The sequence below is a fragment of the Lutjanus erythropterus genome, chromosome 17 (assembly GCF_056507025.1).
Source record: "Lutjanus erythropterus isolate fLutEry1 chromosome 17, fLutEry1.hap2, whole genome shotgun sequence".
Taxonomy (NCBI): Eukaryota; Metazoa; Chordata; class Actinopteri; order Lutjaniformes; family Lutjanidae; genus Lutjanus; species Lutjanus erythropterus.
In genome coordinates this window covers 2347200-2367804 of record NC_139333.1, presented here as the reverse complement: position 1 = coordinate 2367804, position 20605 = coordinate 2347200, and the positions used below count along the sequence as shown (strand labels likewise).

General features: G+C 38.1%; 2 protein-coding genes across 3 annotated transcripts; both read left to right on the top strand.

The window, feature by feature from the left end:
* The first annotated feature begins 5187 nt into the window (after positions 1 to 5187).
* LOC146311522 (stonustoxin subunit alpha-like) lies at positions 5188 to 9242 on the top strand. Its single transcript, XM_084740340.1, has 4 exons — positions 5188 to 5263; positions 5503 to 5595; positions 6873 to 8330; positions 8451 to 9242. Exons 2-4 carry the CDS (start codon positions 5505 to 5507, stop codon positions 8987 to 8989), a joined length of 2088 nt encoding a protein of 695 aa, XP_084596466.1. The 5' UTR covers positions 5188 to 5263; positions 5503 to 5504; the 3' UTR covers positions 8990 to 9242.
* On the top strand, positions 5199 to 20503 carry LOC146311521 (neoverrucotoxin subunit alpha-like). 2 transcript variants are annotated; one of them, XM_084740337.1, is made up of 4 exons: positions 5199 to 5263; positions 16604 to 16703; positions 18170 to 19633; positions 19768 to 20503. In XM_084740337.1, the coding sequence occupies exons 2-4, from the start codon at positions 16613 to 16615 to the stop codon at positions 20316 to 20318; spliced, it is 2106 nt and encodes a 701-aa protein (XP_084596463.1). In that variant the 5' UTR covers positions 5199 to 5263; positions 16604 to 16612; the 3' UTR covers positions 20319 to 20503. The 2 variants fall into 2 exon arrangements, with proteins under 2 accessions (XP_084596463.1, XP_084596462.1); XM_084740336.1 differs by lacking the exon at positions 5199 to 5263 and adding an exon at positions 16220 to 16351.
* The last annotated feature ends 102 nt before the right edge of the window (positions 20504 to 20605 follow it).

The window sequence follows — 20605 nt, the reverse complement described above, 5'->3', positions numbered from 1 at the left end:
TAAAGTTTTATCATTTAGGACACATCAGCATCTTTCAGTGTAAAGGACACTACAATGATAAAACATCAGTCCTCAGAGGACGTTATATAACCTTCCTTCTTCACAGTATCATAAGAACACAATGGAAGGTAAGCTGAGTCCTCCAAAATATAAATGTTAATATTATCATAACTCACAATGATCTAAATGAGTAGCTTGTTAAGTGTGAGTCACAACAAGCAGACGGTCATATTGACTTTAGTAAATGAGATTCTACTTCCTGCATTTCACTAAAGATCCAGTAGAGGGCAACTTACAAGAGTCAGACTGTAGATAAACCTCTAACCTTTGACAATGGAGGAGAAAAGAGTTTTATTAGTGCTGCTCACACCATTAGAAACTTTCAGCAGAAATGTTCCTCCAAGACAAAGTCAACAAGTAGTTAATCAGTGTCCACAGGGAGACATTCCTTCACTGTGATGGAATGAAATCCTTCAGGAACGTCACACACTACTGTACTGACTGAACCACTGCAAGGTCAGTGGGGTTGAAGAGGTCAGAGGCATTTTGTCAGGTCAGCATTATTATCAAAGGAGTTTCAGTGCCCACATGCCCCCCACCATGTTCTTAATGCCCCTTAAATTTACTGCCACCAGAGACAGGTGAGTAATGTATAAACAGGTTGTGATGTAATGAAGAAAGTGTGAGGTAAAAGTCTCTATTAAACTCACGTACCACAGCTGCAGCCAACAACAACCACAAAAATACTACATCAGCATTTTCTCTGTGTGATATTTCTACAAATGAATCTGCTTGATGACTTTTTATTGTAGGCCAATCAGATTTGTCAATATTGAACTATCAACTATTTTTTTTTACACATTTCTAATCCTGTTTTTGTGAAATATTCATTATCAAAATTGCTGAGAGTAGAATTTTCATTGAGACATATGTCAGAGTATTACTTTAATTAGAGGTGTGTGTGTTCTTTTGACATCAAAATAAGTTTTCAGATGCTGGAAAACAGACCACATGCTATACTGCATAGTTTGGTTCATTGTAACGACATAAATCATGATAATCATGTAGTTAACATTTTTTCTGTGTTGTATAGATTATTTTATACTCTTAAATAGAATGTGTCTTTATTGTTATTTTTCAGTCAACATTTTACCAGGTGAGCTTAAAGGAGACAAAAAGATCAGACTGTCTGGGGTGGATATAAATGAGTGAAACTGATAACTTCTCTGAATGATCAATTTATACTTTACATTTTATGTTAGTGCATCATATATAGATTTATTTCATATAACTTTTTTTTAAAGTTCATGTAGTCTGTGTTTTAACAACAAATCCACCTGATTCAAATGATCTGGGCCCCGTTTCCCAGGGCCTTCATAGTGCTGGTTGTTGTCTTCTGCAGAGGCTTGATGACGAGCTGATCATTTGAATCAGGTGTGTTGGAGCAGGGAAACATCTAAAACATGCGGCGCAGTGTGCCTTGAGGACCAGGGTTGAGAAACACTGCAGTAGACAGTGTGAGCAGGATGAATGCAGCCTGGGCCTGACTCCTCCCTTGGCCAACCTCCTAATCAGGACCAGGCAATAAATGGCACCTGTAGGCGTTTTGTTCTCCCCTTGTCCTCCTTGTGGTCTGTACCTGCTGTGGCTGCTCATGTTTGTCTGCACCAGATATGTGCCGAAAGCACCCATTTATGCACAGTTTTACCTGCATTGCACTTCTAGTTGTTCTGATTTATCAAGTGTAATGTGTTGGCTGGCCAGGTGCAAGTTGACTTCCCTCCTGCCCACCTGCATCCATTAAAGCCCCACACTTGAGGTGGTGAATAAGTTACCTCATCAAAGCCTTAATATACAGTATGGTTAGCTTGGCTTATTGTAGTTTCACCTCTCTGCTTTGCTTTGCCCCTTTTAGCTCTCCTTGGGTTTAGCCTTTGTCCCCCTTTTGCTCACCTTTAGTTTAGTGTTTTGCCCTTTTAAGTCCACTACTGGTAGCTTATTGTTTTGCCCCTTATTGTTTAATTATTACTTAGTGATTTAGTTTTTTCCAGTCTTGAGTTTTGTAATTGTTTAGCCGACTGGGATATATTCTTGTTTGTGTGATTATTTTGTGAGTTTCTTTATTTCAAGAGCAGAGAGCCATATTGGTGAGAGACTGGGCACCCATGGTGAGGTCCCTTCACTTTTGCATGTGAATAGCTGCACTGGGACGCCATAGACTGCACCATTTTTGTTTGAGGATTGCTTTGTTGTTTGCTGTGCCCACTTGTGGTGAGTAGTGGTAGCACCCCCAGGCACTCCTCCGTGTATTCTGCCTCTCAACAAGTGGCCTTAGTTTCTTTAGTTTTGCTGATGTTGGGCTGAGTTTTAACTTCTGTATCATTCACTGTTAGAATTTATATCAAAGCCTTTTTTTTAGTATACATTGTAATAAAGTAATTTTTATCCATCTTCAATTTTGGTTATTTCTGGTTTGTTGATCTTCCTTTTCAGCAGCTCCAGCCCCTGCTTTTTGCTTTGATTATTTTCTTTTTGTCAAAAAAATATCACATCTCAGCCTTTTAATCAGTAGTGAACCCGTGTGCCTTTCCATCTACCTTATAAACAATATTCAAGGTACCTGAAAGTATTTCCTGGGGTGAAACTCTCCAGGTGGTGTTGTCTGGTGTACTCTTTACTCTCCCCTTATTGGAACCAAAATTCCACACCAAACCTACGTACCCCCTCACCACATATACATGAACAAACAACAAAGCATTAGCAAAACCTATCATATGATAATAAAATATATCTGTGCACAATATGATTGAAGATTTGGATCTGAAAGGGTTAAAGGGGCATATTTCATTTCATCTGGACTTTAAGTAAATGTGCAACAGTGTAAAGTAGTCCAACTTTGCAGTTGTACTTTGCACAATGAAGGGTCTTCAGATAGAAACTCTACCTGCACTGAAAGGAAAAAAAAAACAAGGTGAAACAGCCATAAAATGTTGATTTTAATGAGACATTCTTCAGATTTAGAATGAAGTTTATAGAAATAAGAGGCTGGAGGAAGAAAATGAATGGACAGTCCAGCTTTCCTTCCTTCTTAAAGCTGTTTGTACTTCCTCAGGACACAGTATGAAGTATATGATGTATGACACGTGCTCTTTATTAAATGGAGATCAGTATCAAGGAATTGTTATCTAACTGTGTGAAAATGGCTGAACTTATTTTAATACTGAACCTGTCAATTCTTTTTTTTTTATTAAAAGCAGAAAGCCCATGATGATCTGTTTGAGCTGAAGTACGTGACCCTGCTGGGATGTAAACACAATATCTATTTTTCATAATGGTTTAAGTATATGTATACATAAAAACTGCATAGCCACTTTTGACCATTTTGGCCGCTCTTTTAACCCAGTTCAACATGATGGTGTTTGTGTATGTTGTCCAGCAGGGACAGGTCATAACGTTCTGCCAGCACATTGATGCAAATTGAACAAATTAAACATCACAGCTCTTATCTGATTTGCATGAAGTTATAGTCTTATATAGTTCTAGTTATCTGATGGACCCCCTCTGGTTTATACGACTTCATGACTTCATGCTTTATGTATTTATTTATTTATTTATGATTTCAGGCTTCAAGAGAAACATTAATGTGTAACACATTTACTGCTGTAAATCACTTTATTGCTGACTATATTGCCATCATCCACAGCTTTTTGATGACGAGCCACAGCACTGACTCGTGGTTTAAACTGTTCAAGCATTATGATCACAGAACTGTGCAATCCTTTAAATTCGTTGCTTTAACAACAGAAAATGTCAATGCATTTTAAATCTGCGTCTGGAAAGTTCTTTAAATTGTTCTAGCTGTTGTTGTGTTGTTTTGTGTTTATGACAGGCCTGAAAAATCTGAGAGTTCCAGCTGGGAACTAACTTTTAGAACCAATTTAATTTTGGTGAAAATGTTCTAAAAACTGGAACAGGGCTGATTTTTCATGTGAGTGGAAAAGAAAAAATGAAAAGCTCACCTGTTTCTGTGTCTGGGCTGTTAGACTGTCAGTTACTGGTCATGTTATCCTCACACACAATTTGATTTTCTTTTGTTTAATATTCACTTGTTTTTAAATTCAGCCTAAATCCCTGCTGGGGTGTAAAACCAGTTTACTCATATCCCATCAGCCATCTGTGTAGGCCTTTGTGTAGTTCTTTTGAATGAGGAGTGCTATTTGCATAATATGCATCTATTTGATATTTGACATTAGGCAGTATTCCTTTAAATCAATTAAATATATTTTGTCATAATTGTTCATGTGAAAGAAAATAACAGATGCACAACCAGCTGGACTTTTAACCTTTCATTTAACTCAGTGGTGCTCGTGTTTGTTGTCCAGCAGGGAAAGTTGATAAAGTTTTACTACTGAATTAATGCAAATTGAACAGGTCAAACTTCACAGCGAATATCCTACTTTGCATCAAGATATTGTCCTTCTACGAGAAAGACTTCATGATACTTCATGACTTTATGCTTTTGTGTATTTTTCCCTGTTAAAATTTTGGGCTTCATGAGAAAGATTTTGTTTCCTCACCTTGGTTTACATCAGAAATTAATATTCAAAAGATATTTTTCAGTCTCTGGTATATGTAAAGACTAGTATATAAGGGTAAATTTGAAAGATAACGACAAGTGGCTCATTTTAAAGTTTGAGGACTTGTTGTTATAACCACTGAGTGAATGGATCACAAATAAAGAAGACATGAAATGTGAATTAATCAAATAAATATATTTACACAGCACTTGGGGTGGGGTGGTGCGACGATATAATATAATAGTGTACCATCATTCTATTTTATTTTACTAATTTAGACATCTTTTATATCATCTTATAGTGGTAATAGTGGGTTTACATAATGAGAACTACTTCAGTTATTAAACTTCTTGGTCTGAGTAAAGTTTTTTCTGTTAGGTGCATAAATGTCGATCTGCAAAATGTCCTGTTACTGATAAATATTCAAATATTCGTCCCCAGAACTTCGGTGATCATGGAGAGGCCTTTTATAGTCATATTTCCCAGTAGACGTCTTCATTTCTGTGGAACAACAGTTGACACCTGTTATGGTAATAAATGGTTCTTGTTCTGTCCAGAGGCGTGTCATGGGAGGTTCTGACATGATATAAATAATCTCACAGCATCACGGATCATCAGACTAGCAGCTCCGGTTGAAAGTCAAGAAGACTCGCAAGCAACTCAGCTGATCTACACAACTTCACCAGGTGAGGAGTTTTACTGATCTCCAACCCTTCTACACCTATTACTGTTAGACTAGTGTCTACAGGAAACTTGTGCATTTTCAAATAAAATAGACTGTTTTTGTTTCTCATCTCTGTCATCATTTCTGTTTGTGAAGGAGGAGAGTTGACTCCTAATGTTATAAACCCTGAACATTCACACTGCTTAAGAAAGTACTAAAGTCTTTGTGGTCACTTACTTGATATTTCTGAACACGTTGTAGAAATGGCCTTAAGTACCATGACGGTTGCAGCCCTGGGTCGACCTTTCACCCTGGGAATGCTCTATGATGCCTGTGAGGATAAACTGATCCCAGGTAAGACTTTACAGTCTTATTAAAAAGAATATTTCTATATATATCTGATTACACAAACTTTGAGATCACAATTTTAACTTTGCATATTTAACATTCATACGCAGTATTAAAAGAATAGCAAATGCTGTTTAATTTTTTATTACATGGCTTTGTTAAATACTCGATTCTGATTGGTCAATTACAGAATTCTCAGGTCTGTTATTTCTGTATAGCAGGCCGCTGCTATGAAGAACAGACCATTGTTATCTACACAGTTCTGACCACAGACTCTGGAGGAACAATAAAATCACTGTTAAAATGAGAGTTCACTCAAAAATATTACTTCAGTCATTATCTACTCACCCTCATGCTGACTGAAGGTCAGGTTTATTTTTTTTAGTCCACAAAACACTGCTGGAGTTTTACAGATTCCTGTGAGCAGTCCAGCAGAGTTTTGTGGACTAAAAAAATAAACCTGACTCTCAGTTGGCATTAGGGTGAGTAGATAATGACTGAATTATTATTTTTTGGTGAACTATGTCTTTAAATCACTGAAATCATTTAAAGATTAATATTTCATGTTAAATTATGGATATTATTTGGTACATGGTACATGTGTAACCGGTGGAGTCTAGTGTTGTCTGCGTTCTGTTGAGATGAAGAGGCCCAAAACCCTGTTACAAATGGTACCAAGTAACAAGCACTAATGTGAAATAAACCCCTTTCAGGATGATTCAAGACCATATCATTCTGTCAGGATTAATAATGACCTTTAAATTATCCCATACATAATGTAGTTATGACCAATTTATTAGTTAACAGTTTTAGGGATGGTGATCGATTGGTGGCCGCTCTATTATCTTGTGATGAATATGAAAATGTATTTGTTACCAAATTTCATCCCATAGTTATGTCCATGGAACAGCTTTACAACAGCCCCAGACCCAGACCGTGGTTGCCCTGAATCCTGACTCTGAATGGGGATTTGTTTCAAATGACCAGATACACATATTTATGGTCATTTATTTTGGTTCTTAAGAGACCAGTGAGATTAGTGGAGCAGCTTACAACACACACATGCAGTGCAAGAGCAGAGCAAGTTGAGAGGCCAGGCCTCATTATATTGACCTTTAAGGAGTCCTACAGGCACATACAGGAAGTTTGATTGTTGTGTTGAAACAAAAACCCGATGTTGTGTAATGTTACTATACACCCTCAATCCTAGATTTTTGTGACTTCCTCATAACAAAGTCACTTTCCTGCTTTATCAAATGACTTCTGTTTTCTAATTTCTATAGGTTTGACACTGTGGGATGGTAAAACTCTACAAGAGAACACAACTGAAAGATTGAAGCGAAACAGTCAAGTTCACATTTATAAATCTGACTCCGCTGAATCCAAGTCCTCTCTGCTGGATATCGAAACTTCTCTGAAAGCCAGTTTCATGAGTGGATTGATTGAAGTCAGAGGATCTGCCAAGTATCTGAGTGACATGAAGAAATCCAGAAATCAGAGCAGAATGATCTGTCAGTACAAAACAACTACCACCTTCAAACAATTGATTAACCTTCCAACCGTAGCTACTGAAAAGAAAGATATTATTGAGAGGGGCATTGCAACACATGTAGTCACAGGCATTGAATATGGGGCAAATGCTATTTTTGTGTTTGACAGTGACGAGTCAGAAGCCAGCACAGTTCAGAACATCCACGGCAGCATGGAAGCTGCGATAAACAAGTTTCCTTCTATTAGTATTGAGGGGTCAGGTTCTGTCACACTGAATGATGATGAAAAAGAGGTGGCCAAGAAGTTATCCTGCAATTTCCATGGAGACTTTATTCTTAAAAGCAACCCAACAACATTTGAAGAGGCAGTGAAGACCTATGCAGAACTTCCAAAGCTGCTGGGAGAAAAGGGAGAGAACAGTGTTCCAGTGAAGGTCTGGCTGTTGCCACTGAAGAATTTGGATCCCAAAGCAGCTGAGCTGAAGAGAGAGATCAGCCCTGGACTGGTGAGGAAGATGCAGGACGCCCTTGAAGATCTAGGGGAAATAAAAAGGAGATGCAATGATTCTATTTTTGATGAAGTGGTTGCAAATTTTCCACATATTAAAGACGAGTTACGCACTTTCCAAAACCAGTGTGATGATTATGAAACTACCCTCAAGCAGACCATGGCGAAGAAATTTCCTCTCATCCGTGCAGGTAAAGAAGATGAGCGGTCAGCTGAACAATTCTTTGAAGACAGAGAGAAGTCACCATTCAGTCAAGAAAAACTGACCAGGTGGCTTCAGCATAAAGAGAGAGAAATCAATGTCATCAGGTCCTGTGTAGGTATCATGGAGAAAACACAGGTTTTTGAAAATCAATCAAACTTGGAGACAGACGTTTTCAGATCACGTGTAAATCATTCTCTGTGCTTCGTGTTCACCTCCCTGGACACTGCCGACCCCTGCCTTGATGAAATGACTAAATACTTGGCTTCCCCAAAAGTAGGATGTAGCGATGAAGACCACTGGTACTACTCAGATCAAGTTTTAACCAAAATGACAGAAAAAGCAGAATCTTTCAGTGATCTTGCCAAAGCCCTCAAAAACAACCGCCAATTCCGTTTCCTTGTAGCAGTCATAGCAAATGACAAATACAAAGGAGCAACCATCTACCATTACCAGGAAAACCGTCTGGTCACTGAAAATTTCTCCAAGCCTGACATCCCTGCTGTTGAGACCATCACAGACAAAAGAGATTTGATCTGGCGTAAGTCATTTTCTAGGATTTTTCAAAGTCAAAAATATGCTGTATAAATTATTTTGCTCCAGAAACATTTTTGACCATCAGAATAATTAATAAGTCGTGCTGTTTTGGTCTCTCCATCAGATGCCTGTAATCTCACACTGGACCCAAACACCGTATACAACTACATCACTCTGTCTGACGACGACAAGAAGGCGACATGTGGAATGTCATGGCAGACATATCGTGAAGACTCGCAGAGGTTTGATTCTGTGTGTCAGGTGTTGTGCAAAGAGGGGTTAAAGGGGCGCCATTACTGGGAGGTAGAGTGGAGTAATGGTTACTATGATGTGGTTGGTGTTGCTGTCACATACGAAAGAATCAGCAGGAAAGGAGGAGGAGCATTGAGCCAGTTTGGACAGAATAACATGTCCTGGTATTTTGGCCACTATGATGGGCTTTATGCATGGCATGATGGTAAACAGGTTTGCGGCCCTCTTCCCACTACTAGCAGAGTTGGGGTGTTCCTGGACCATCCAGCTGGCACTCTGTCCTTCTACAGAGTCTGTTCTAACACGATGAGTCACCTCTACACCTTCCGCGCCAAATTCACAGACCCTCTTTACCCAGGCTTCTTGATTGAAAAAAATTATGATTACATTCATCTAAATATAGCTGAATAAAAACAGTAAGAAAGAAGATTCTTGGTCAGGTAACCTGAATTTATGTCTGCATTTAGTTTAAAGTCTGTGTAAAGGAATGTCAGGGACTTTTTCTAAACACATAATACATGAAAAAAATGTGGAATTAGACTGTTAAGTTTTTTCTGTGTTCAACATTTTTTGAGCAGAACTGAAATATGGCTCGATGACGTTCTGGAATCGTATGTCCCCTAGAACCATATAAGCTTGAGCGCATCAGAATTTAGCATTAGCAGTTCAAGTGATGAGAAGACTGGTTCTTTTAAAGACCCCGTCCATTTTTAACCTTGTCAGCACACAGACTTTAAACAAAAACTTTAAAAATGCATTCAGATCCAGAGTGACCAAGATTACTGATGGTGGAAGAAGTGACTATATTTGTAATTTTCTTTCTATCAGCTCATATTGATTTAATGCACAGCCTTCTTTTCAAACTGGTTTGTGCTTCACAGCTTGACAATAAGTTTTCATTATTTGGAATATCACAGATTAATTGTAATTTTCTAATGACTGATACTTTAAGGTAAAGATCTTATAATGATATACAGTTGCTTTGTCAACACGAGTATGTTGAAATTTAAATTCATATCTCATGAATTTATCATGTTGATTATGTGAGGACGTAAGGTAGCTAAAGTACAAGTTGTATAATTTAGAATTTATTTCATTTTTCACCATGCAACACTTTTAAAGTTATCTTTCTGAGTACAAGAGGAATCTTTTTTTTTTTTTTTTCTCAAGTTTGACCTGATCTAAGCTTCAGTTAATGTCTTATGACCGACCGTAATTAATTACTGCTCTGAGGAGAGAGTAACTCTTAGATGTAGCTCATCACTGATGTTCATAGAGCTGAAGTAATATATTTTTCTACCTGTTAGTTTATGGCAATCTGATGCTGAACCTTCTTCTCAAACTGGTTTGCACTTCACAGCTTCAAATTCAGTTTAAACCTTATGTGTCTTGGTTCATCATCAATTACTTTTTCAGTTAGGTTACCCTTTAGTGTGACATTTGATACTAATTCCTGATATTTAAAGATACAGAGTTTATATCATTACACAGTTGCTGTGTTAATACTGATATGCTGAAATAGAAATATATAACTCAAGTAAAAACATGCTTGCGTAGCTTGTTGTGTTGAATTTATCACATTGATTATGTGGCTTAATTTGGCTTTTTTTTTCTTTGTGCAGCATTTTTAAAGAATTATCTTTCTGAGTACAAGAGGAATAATTTTGTTTTTCTCAATTCGGACCTGACCTGACCTACGATTCAATCACTGTCTTATTAATGACTCTGTAATCATTTACTCTCTGAGAAAAGAATCACTGTTAACAAATTTTTGTTAGATGTAAATCACATCACTGATTTTTATAAAGCTGAGGCAGTGTAATCTTCTACTGTATGTATCTATTCATTAGTTGATTCTGTGCTCAGCCTTCAATTTTTCATTGTTTGATCCATCACAGATATTTTATAATTGTAACTTTATAACTGATGCTTAAAGATTCAGAGCTTCTATCAGTACACAGTTGCTGTGTTAACACTACTATGTTAAAGTAGAAATATATATAACTCAAGTAAAAATATGTTAGCTGAACTTGTTGATTATTTTAGGTTTTACTGAATCTAAAGTGCATATTGTGTAAGTCAGCATCTGTTAATTTTCTTTTATTTTCTGTGCATCATTTTAGAGAAGAGTTATCATTTCAGAATAGAAGAAGATTTTCTTTAGTTTTTTCTCAGTTAACTTGTGTTCTGTGTGTTTCTGTTCAGTCTGTACTTTACTGTTGTGAGAAGAGAGTCCACCATTTGTTGGATGTTATTCACACTGCTGATGTTTATAGAGCTGAAGTGAAGCTGTCAGATTCCTCTGACGCTGAAACACCTGTTGAATATGTTTATCCTCAATAAAGTGCAGACCTGAACTCACCACTGTGTGCAGCTTCATTATTTCCTGCAGATTCAAAAGTTGTAAAGTTTTATCATTTAGGACACATCAGCATCTTTCAGTGTAAAGGACACTACAATGATAAAACATCAGTCCTCAGAGGACGTTATATAACCTTCCTTCTTCACAGTATCATAAGAACACAATGGAAGGTAAGCTGAGTCCTCCAAAATATAAATGTTAATATTACCATAACTCACAATGATCTAAATGAGTAGCTTGTTAAGTGTGAGTCACAGCAAGCAGACGGTCATATTGACTTTAGTAAATGAGATTCTACTTCCTGCATTTCACTAAAGATCCAGTAGAGGGCAGCTTACAAGAGTCAGACTGTAGATAAACCTCTAACCTTTGACAATGGAGGAGAAAAGAGTTTTTTTAGTGCTGCTCACACCATTAGAAACTTTCAGCAGAAATGTTCCTCCAAGACAAAGTCAACAAGTAGTTAATCAGTGTCCACAGGGAGACATTCCTTCACTGTGATGGAATGAAATCCTTCAGGGACGTCACACACTACTGTACTGACTGAACCACTGCAAGGTCAGTGGGGTTGAAGAGGTCAGAGGCATTTTGTCAGGTCAGCATTATTATCAAAGGAGTTTCAGTGCCCACATGCCCCCCACCATGTTCTTAATGCCCCTTAAATTTACTGCCACCAGAGACAGGTGAGTAATGTATAAACAGGTTGTGCTGTAATGAAGAAAGTGTGAGGTAAAAGTCTCTATTAAACTCACGTACCACAGCTGCAGCCAACAACAACCACAAAAATACTACATCAGCATTTTCTCTGTGTGATATTTCTACAAATGAATCTGCTTGATGACTTTTTATTGTAAGCCAGTCAGATTGTCAATATTGAACTATCAACTATTTTTTTACACATTTCTACTCCTGTTTTTGTGAAATATTCATTATCAAAATTGCTGAGAGTAGAATTTTCATTGAGACATATGTCAGAGTATTACTTTAATTAGAGGTGTGTGTGTTCTTTTGACATCAAAATAAGTTTTCAGATGCTGGCAAACAGACCACATGCTATACTGCGTAGTTTGGTTCATTGCAACGACATAAATCATAATAATCATGTAGTTTACATTTTTTCTATGTTGTATAGATTATTTTATACTCTTAAGTAGAATGTGTCTTTATTGTTATTTTTCAGTCAACATTTTACCAGGTGAGCTTAAAGGAGACAAAAAGATCAGACTGTCTGGGGTGGATATAAATGAGTGAAACTGATAACTTCTCTGAATGATCAATTTATACTTTACATTTTATGTTAGTGCATCATATATAGATTTATTTCATATAACTTTTTTTTAAAGTTCATGTAGTCTGTGTTTTAACAACAAATCCACCTGATTCAAATGATCTGGGCCCCGTTTCCCAGGGCCTTCATAGTGCTGGTTGTTGTCTTCTGCAGAGGCTTGATGACGAGCTGATCATTTGAATCAGGTGTGTTGGAGCAGGGAAACATCTAAAACATGCGGCGCAGTGTGCCTTGAGGACCAGGGTTGAGAAACACTGCAGTAGACAGTGTGAGCAGGATGAATGCAGCCTGGGCCTGACTCCTCCCTTGGCCAACCTCCTAATCAGGACCAGGCAATAAATGGCACCTGTAGGCGTTTTGTTCTCCCCTTGTCCTCCTTGTGGTCTGTACCTGCTGTGGCTGCTCATGTTTGTCTGCACCAGATATGTGCCGAAAGCACCCATTTATGCACAGTTTTACCTGCATTGCACTTCTAGTTGTTCTGATTTATCAAGTGTAATGTGTTGGCTGGCCAGGTGCAAGTTGACTTCCCTCCTGCCCACCTGCATCCATTAAAGCCCCACACTTGAGGTGGTGAATAAGTTACCTCATCAAAGCCTTAATATACAGTATGGTTAGCTTGGCTTATTGTAGTTTCACCTCTCTGCTTTGCTTTGCCCCTTTTAGCTCTCCTTGGGTTTAGCCTTTGTCCCCCTTTTGCTCACCTTTAGTTTAGTGTTTTGCCCTTTTAAGTCCACTACTGTTAGCTTATTGTTTTGCCCCTTATTGTTTAATTATAACTTAGTGATTTAGTTTTTTCCAGTCTTGAGTTTTGTAATTGTTTAGCCGACTGGGATATATTCTTGTTTGTGTGATTATTTTGTGAGTTTCTTTATTTCAAGAGCAGAGAGCCATATTGGTGAGAGACTGGGCACCCATGGTGAGGTCCCTTCACTTTTGCATGTGAATAGCTGCACTGGGACGCCATAGACTGCACCATTTTTGTTTGAGGATTGCTTTGTTGTTTGCTGTGCCCACTTGTGGTGAGTAGTGGTAGCACCCCCAGGCACTCCTCCGTGTATTCTGCCTCTCAACAAGTGGCCTTAGTTTCTTTAGTTTTGCTGATGTTGGGCTGAGTTTTAACTTCTGTATCATTCACTGTTAGAATTTATATCAAAGCCTTTTTTTTAGTATACATTGTAATAAAGTAATTTTTATCCATCTTCAATTTTGGTTATTTCTGGTTTGTTGATCTTCCTTTTCAGCAGCTCCAGCCCCTGCTTTTTGCTTTGATTATTTTCTTTTTGTCAAAAAAATATCACATCTCAGCCTTTTAATCAGTAGTGAACCCGTGTGCCTTTCCATCTACCTTATAAACAATATTCAAGGTACCTGAAAGTATTTCCTGGGGTGAAACTCTCCAGGTGGTGTTGTCTGGTGTACTCTTTACTCTCCCCTTATTGGAACCAAAATTCCACACCAAACCTACGTACCCCCTCACCACATATACATGAACAAACAACAAAGCATTAGCAAAACCTATCATATGATAATAAAATATATCTGTGCACAATATGATTGAAGATTTGGATCTGAAAGGGTTAAAGGGGCATATTTCATTTCATCTGGACTTTAAGTAAATGTGCAACAGTGTAAAGTAGTCCAACTTTGCAGTTGTACTTTGCACAATGAAGGGTCTTCAGATAGAAACTCTACCTGCACTGAAAGGAAAAAAAAAACAAGGTGAAACAGCCATAAAATGTTGATTTTAATGAGACATTCTTCAGATTTAGAATGAAGTTTATAGAAATAAGAGGCTGGAGGAAGAAAATGAATGGACAGTCCAGCTTTCCTTCCTTCTTAAAGCTGTTTGTACTTCCTCAGGACACAGTATGAAGTATATGATGTATGACACGTGCTCTTTATTAAATGGAGATCAGTATCAAGGAATTGTTATCTAACTGTGTGAAAATGGCTGAACTTATTTTAATACTGAACCTGTCAATTCTTTTTTTTTTATTAAAAGCAGAAAGCCCATGATGATCTGTTTGAGCTGAAGTACGTGACCCTGCTGGGATGTAAACACAATATCTATTTTTCATAATGGTTTAAGTATATGTATACATAAAAACTGCATAGCCACTTTTGACCATTTTGGCCGCTCTTTTAACCCAGTTCAACATGATGGTGTTTGTGTATGTTGTCCAGCAGGGACAGGTCATAACGTTCTGCCAGCACATTGATGCAAATTGAACAAATTAAACATCACAGCTCTTATCTGATTTGCATGAAGTTATAGTCTTATATAGTTCTAGTTATCTGATGGACCCCCTCTGGTTTATACGACTTCATGACTTCATGCTTTATGTATTTATTTATTTATGATTTCAGGCTTCAAGAGAAACATTAATGTGTAACACATTTACTGCTGTAAATCACTTTATTGCTGACTATATTGCCATCATCCACAGCTTTTTGACGACGGGCCAAAGCACTGACTCGTGGTTTAAACTGTTCAAGCATTATGATCACAGAACTGTGCAATCCTTTAAATTCGTTGCTTTAACAACAGAAAATGTCAATGCATTTTAAATCTGCGTCTGGAAAGTTAATAATTTTATGGTATCTATCATATCAGTGCAGGCAAATTTAACATTTTTAAAACTTTAATCAGGAAATATGAGGTATTTTACTTTATAAGCAACATGATGGTTATTCGTTTGTTAAAATTCTATTTGATTTATTTGTTGATAAATCTTTAAATTGTTCTAGCTGTAGTTGTGTTGTTTTGTGGTTATGACAGGCCTGAAAAATCTGAGTTCCAGCTGGGAACCAACTTTTAGAACCAATTTAATTTTGGTGAAAATGTTCTAAAAACTGGAACAGGGCTGATTTCATGTGAGTGGAGAAGAAAAAAATGAAAAGCTCACCTGTTTCTGTGTCTGGGCTGTTAGACTGTCAGTTACTGGTCATGTTATTCTCACACGCAATTTGATTTTCTTTTGTTTAATATTCACTTGTTTTTAAATTCAGCCTAAATCCCTGCTGGGATGTAAAACCAGTTTACTCATATCCCATCAGCCATCTGTGTAGGCCTTTGTGTAGTTCTTTTGAATGAGGAGTGCTATTTGCATAATATGCATCTATTTGATATTTGACATTAGGTACTATTCCTTTAAATCAATTAAATATATTTTGTCATAATTGTTCATGTGAAAGAAAATAACAGATGCACAACCAGCTGGACTTTAACCTTTCATTTAACTCAGTGGTGCTCGTGTTTGTTGTCCAGCAGGGAAAGTTGATAAAGTTTTACTACTGAATTAATGCAAATTGAACAGGTCAAACTTCACAGCGAATATCCTACTTTGCATCAAGATATCGTCCCTTCTACGAGAAAGACTTCATGAAACTTCATGACTTTATGCTTTTGTGTATTTTTCCCTGTTAAAATTTTGGGCTTCATGAGAAAGATTTTGTTTCCTCACCTTGGTTTACATCAGAAATTAATATTCAAAAGATATTTTTCAGTCTCTGATATATGTAAAGACTAGTATATAAGGGTAAATTTGAAAGATAACGACAAATGGCTCATTTTAAAGTTGGAGGACTTGTTGTTATAACCACTGAGTGAATGGATCACAAATAAATAATGCATGAAATGTGAATTAATCAAATAAATATATTTAAACAGCATTCGGGGTGGGGTGGCGCAAAGATATAATGTACCATCATTCTATTTTATTTTACTAATTTAGACATGTTTTATATCATCTTATGATGGTAAAAGTAGGTTTACATAATGAGCAAAGCATGAGTAAAGTTCTTTATGTTAGGTGCATAAATGTCGATCTGCAAAATGTCCTGTTACTGATAAATATTCAAATATTCGTCCCCAGAACTTCGGTGATCATGGAGAGGCCTTTTATAGTCATATTTCCCAGCAGACGTCTTCATTTCTGTGGAACAACAGTTGACACCTGTTATGGTAATAAATGGTTCTTGTCCTGTCCAGAGGCGTGTCATGGGAGGTTCTGACATGATATAAATAATCTCACAGCATCACGGATCATCAGACTAGCAGCTCCGGTTGAAAGTCTAGAAGACTCGCAAGCAACTCAGCTGATCTACACAACTTCACCAGGTGAGGACAAACTGGGTGGACAGAGACAGAGGGGGACAAAAACACACATATGTTAAGAATTTTATTGAACTGCAATCCTTCTTAACCTATTACTGTTAGACTAGTGTCTGTAGGAAAATTGTGCATTTACAAGTACAACAGACTGTTTTTGTTTACTCCTAATGTTACAAACCCTGAACATTCACACTGCTTAAGAAAGTGTAAATCAAGTACTAAAGTCTTTGTGGTCACTTACTTGATATTTCTGAACAGGTTGGAGAAATGGCCTCAAGTACCATGACGGTTGCAGCCCTGGGTCGACCTTTCACCCTGGGAATGCTCTATGATTCTCGGGAGGATAAACTGATCCCAGGTAAGTCTCGACTTTGACTCCATTCTTATAGGAATGGTGGTAACACTAGTTTCACCTCACCTATTCAACATACATGCAGCAAAATATGAATATTGATGGATTAAAGGGGAACAAGTATCACAAGGAGTTTATTTAAGAGAAGAAAAAGGAGTGGATTCACACTGGTTCCAGTCTATAAGAAGAGTCACTGTTCACATCAACAGAATTTAACTCTCTTGACCCTGGTATATCAGTCGTGGTGTTGTGGGTGGGCCTAACAGACCAAATGACTGTAGCACAGTGGTAGAAAGTAACTAAGTACATTTACTTAAAGGTGACATATTATGCAAAACTGACTTTTTCATTGCTTTAGCACCTATATTTGGGAATGTGGGGTGTCTACCAACCCACAAAATGTGAAATAAAACAGCCCTTCACATTCAGACAAAATCTAAAGTAATTTCAGTGGATGAAAGAAATTAAACAACGCAGCTTTAAAATGAAAAAAAATACAGTAAACTCTAACAGGTGATGATGCACCATAAAACAGATGAAAATACAGTATAATCTGTGACAGGGTTCAGGTTCTCCTTACATTATAGGTGCACTCTCCTTAATACATCCATGGGAACAACCCGTGCTCGCTCGTCTCTCTGAAACTTTATGAAAGAAAACTATTGTTTGAAGCTGCTTTTTCTTTCTCTGTTGCTTCTTTCCATTCTGGCTTCTCAGACTTACGTGTCTGTGTATTGCTCGTTTCTCACTTACTTGCTGTCTTGGTATTTCACAAGCTAATATTGTGTTTATTTTGCACATCCATAACTGCAATAACCCCATTTTGAGAAATGAAATTGCCCATTAATCCTTGTTTAAACTTAATTTAGAAATGTGACATAGATGTGAGTCAATAAACTATAAGTCATAGATGTAAATCTTAGTTTGTGTTGTAAGTTTTTTATTTGGCACCATGAACTAAGCCTCTTGACTGAATAAACACTATAAATACCATTCACACCACAAGAATGCATTGTGTGTTAAAAAGTGGCAGTGACAGTGCATCATTATAATGTTATAATGTCTTATGAACATGAAGGCTCGCATCTGTCTAATAAATTATTGGAGGCTCGTACACACGGGCCCCGGTTGGAGGACCTGATGCAGCTGCATTACTTGCATATATGATAGTTCCCCCGCTGGGCTCAGCAATGGACCAGTTTTTATCACATAATTATGTCTGTGGAGCCATTTTACAACAGCCTGGTGTCTAGGATTGCAATGTCAATCCCAGCTCTGAATGGTTCTGAATTACAGAGGTATATTTTTGTCAGTTATTTTGGTACTGAAGAGACGGACGTGAGGTCAATGGAACGGAAAAACATGGTTTTGGTGTCATCTCTGTCTCTCATGCTCTCTCCTCTCGTGTTCACTGGCTCAATGTCGGTCTTTGAAAGATTTTGTTTTTGACTGATGTTTTCTCATTTCTATAGGACTGACACTGTGGGATGATAAAACTCTGGAGGACAAGTCAAAAGTAAATGCAAAGCCCTTCAGTGCATTTAAAATCTCTGCATCCGACTCCATTGAATCCAAGTCCTCTCTGATGGATATTAATGCTTCTCTGAAGGCCAGTTTCCTGGGAGGACTGATTGAAGTTGGAGGATCTGCAAAGTATCTGAATGATACAAAGAAATCCAAGAATCAGAGCAGAGTGACGTGTCAGTACAAATCTACCACACAGTTCAAAGAGTTGTCAGTGAGTGACCTGGTAACCATGAACACCCAGCAGATAGATGTCATCAAGAAGGGCTTGGCAACTCATGTAGTCACAGGGATCGAATATGGAGCAAATGCTTTCTTTGTGTTTGACAGTGAGAAGTTAGAAGCCAGCAAAGTTCAGGACATCCAGGGCAGCATGCAAGCTGTGATAAACAAGATCCCCTTATTTAGTGTTGAGGGGAAAGCTGAGATCAAGCTGACTGATGAAGAAAAAGCACTGACCAACAAATTCTCCTGCAAATTTTATGGAGACTTCATTCTCAAGAGCAACCCAACAACATTTGAAGACGCAGTGAAGACCTATGCAGAACTTCCACAGCTGCTGGGAGAAAAGGGAGAGAAAAGTGTTCCAATGAAGGTCTGGCTGATGCCACTGAAACACTTTGACTCCAAAGCTGCTGAGCTGATGAGTGAGATCGGTGTTGGACTGGTGATGAAGGCACAAAATGCTGTAGAGGATTTCAGGGAAATCAGAATGAGATGCAGCGATTCTTTGGATGACAGAGTGGTCAAGAATCTTCCACAGATTCAAGAAGAGTTAAGTGAGTTCCAAAAGTTATGTGATTACTACGAATCTAACCTCAAACAGACCATGGCGAAGAAATTTCCCCTCATCCGTGAAGGTAAAGAAGATGAGAGCTCAGCAGTACAACTCTTTGAAGACAGAGACAAGTCACCATTCAGTCAAGAAGAACTGACCAAGTGGCTGGATCATAAAGAGAGAGAAATCAGCGTCATCAAGTCCTGTGTGGATACCATGGAGGGAACAAAGATCGTCCCAAATCGGTCAGTGCTGGACAGAGAGGTTCTTGCTGCAGGTGTTGAAGATGCTCTGTGCTTTGTTTTTGCCTCCATGGAGAGTGGTGACCCCTGCCTTGATGCAATGGCCAAGTACTTGAATTCATCTGAGTCAGGACACACCCATGAAGACCCGTGGTACTACTCAGATGAAGTTTTAGCCAAAATGAGAGAAAAAGCCAATGCTTTCCACAACATTGCTGCAGGACTAAAGAACAACAGTCGATTCCGGTTCCTTGTAGCAGCCGTTGCAAATGAGAAGTACACAGGAGCAACCATCTACCATTACAAGAACGGGATCCTGGTCACTGATGACTTTTCAAAGCCAAACATCCCTCCTGTGGAGAACATCACAAACAGGGGAGATGTGATCTGGTGTAAGTCATTTTCCATGCTGTTTTAATTTAAAGAAAACACTGTACAAACAGTCAAACATGTTTCTAGAGGAGCAGAAAAATGTTTGACCATCTGAATGACTAATTCTGACATCTTGTTTTGGTCTCTTTATCAGATGCCTGTGATCTCACCCTGGACCCAAACACTGCAAACGGCTGGCTCACTCTGTCTGAGGGAAACAAGAAGGCGACATGTGGAGCCTGGCAGACATATCCTGATCATCCAGAGAGGTTTGATTCTCTTTGTCAGGTGTTGTGCAAAGAGGGGTTAACTGGGCGCCATTACTGGGAGGTAGAGTGGAGTAATGGTAACCCTGAATCAATCTATGTATGTGCTGCATACAAGGGAGTTTACAGAAAAGGAGGCGGTCAGCAAGTCGAGCTTGGATATAATAAATTATCCTGGTCTTTTGGCAAAACCACCCATGGGTCGTACTCATTCAGGGCATTTCATAATGGAGTGGTGTGGGAAAAAAACTCTCCACGTGACTGGAGCAGAGTTGGGGTGTTTCTTGACTGGCCTGCTGGCACTCTGTCCTTCTACAGAGTCTCTGCTAACACTCTGAGTCACATCTACACCTTTCGCACCACGTTCACTGAGCCTCTTTACCCAGGGTTATGGGCTTCAAAAAATTCCAATTATGCATACCTGGGTCCATTTGAATAAAAGAAATGAGAAAAGACCTGTTGGATTCTTGGTCTGTTAAAATCAAGCTGAAATGAAAAACGTCTTTTTAACCCTTTTAGATCATGTCCCCAGTCATATTGTGAACCTATTTACTGATCTAGGCAAAAATAAATCTAAACAATAAAGAAATCTTTTTTTCTTCCTGTAAAACAAAATCTAACAGGTGCTTACAATAAGTTAGAGCAAACCAAATTCATATCATATCATGACATCCACCTGTCAGTCAATCACCAAAGCCAATTCATTTATTATCCAGTTTGCAGCAG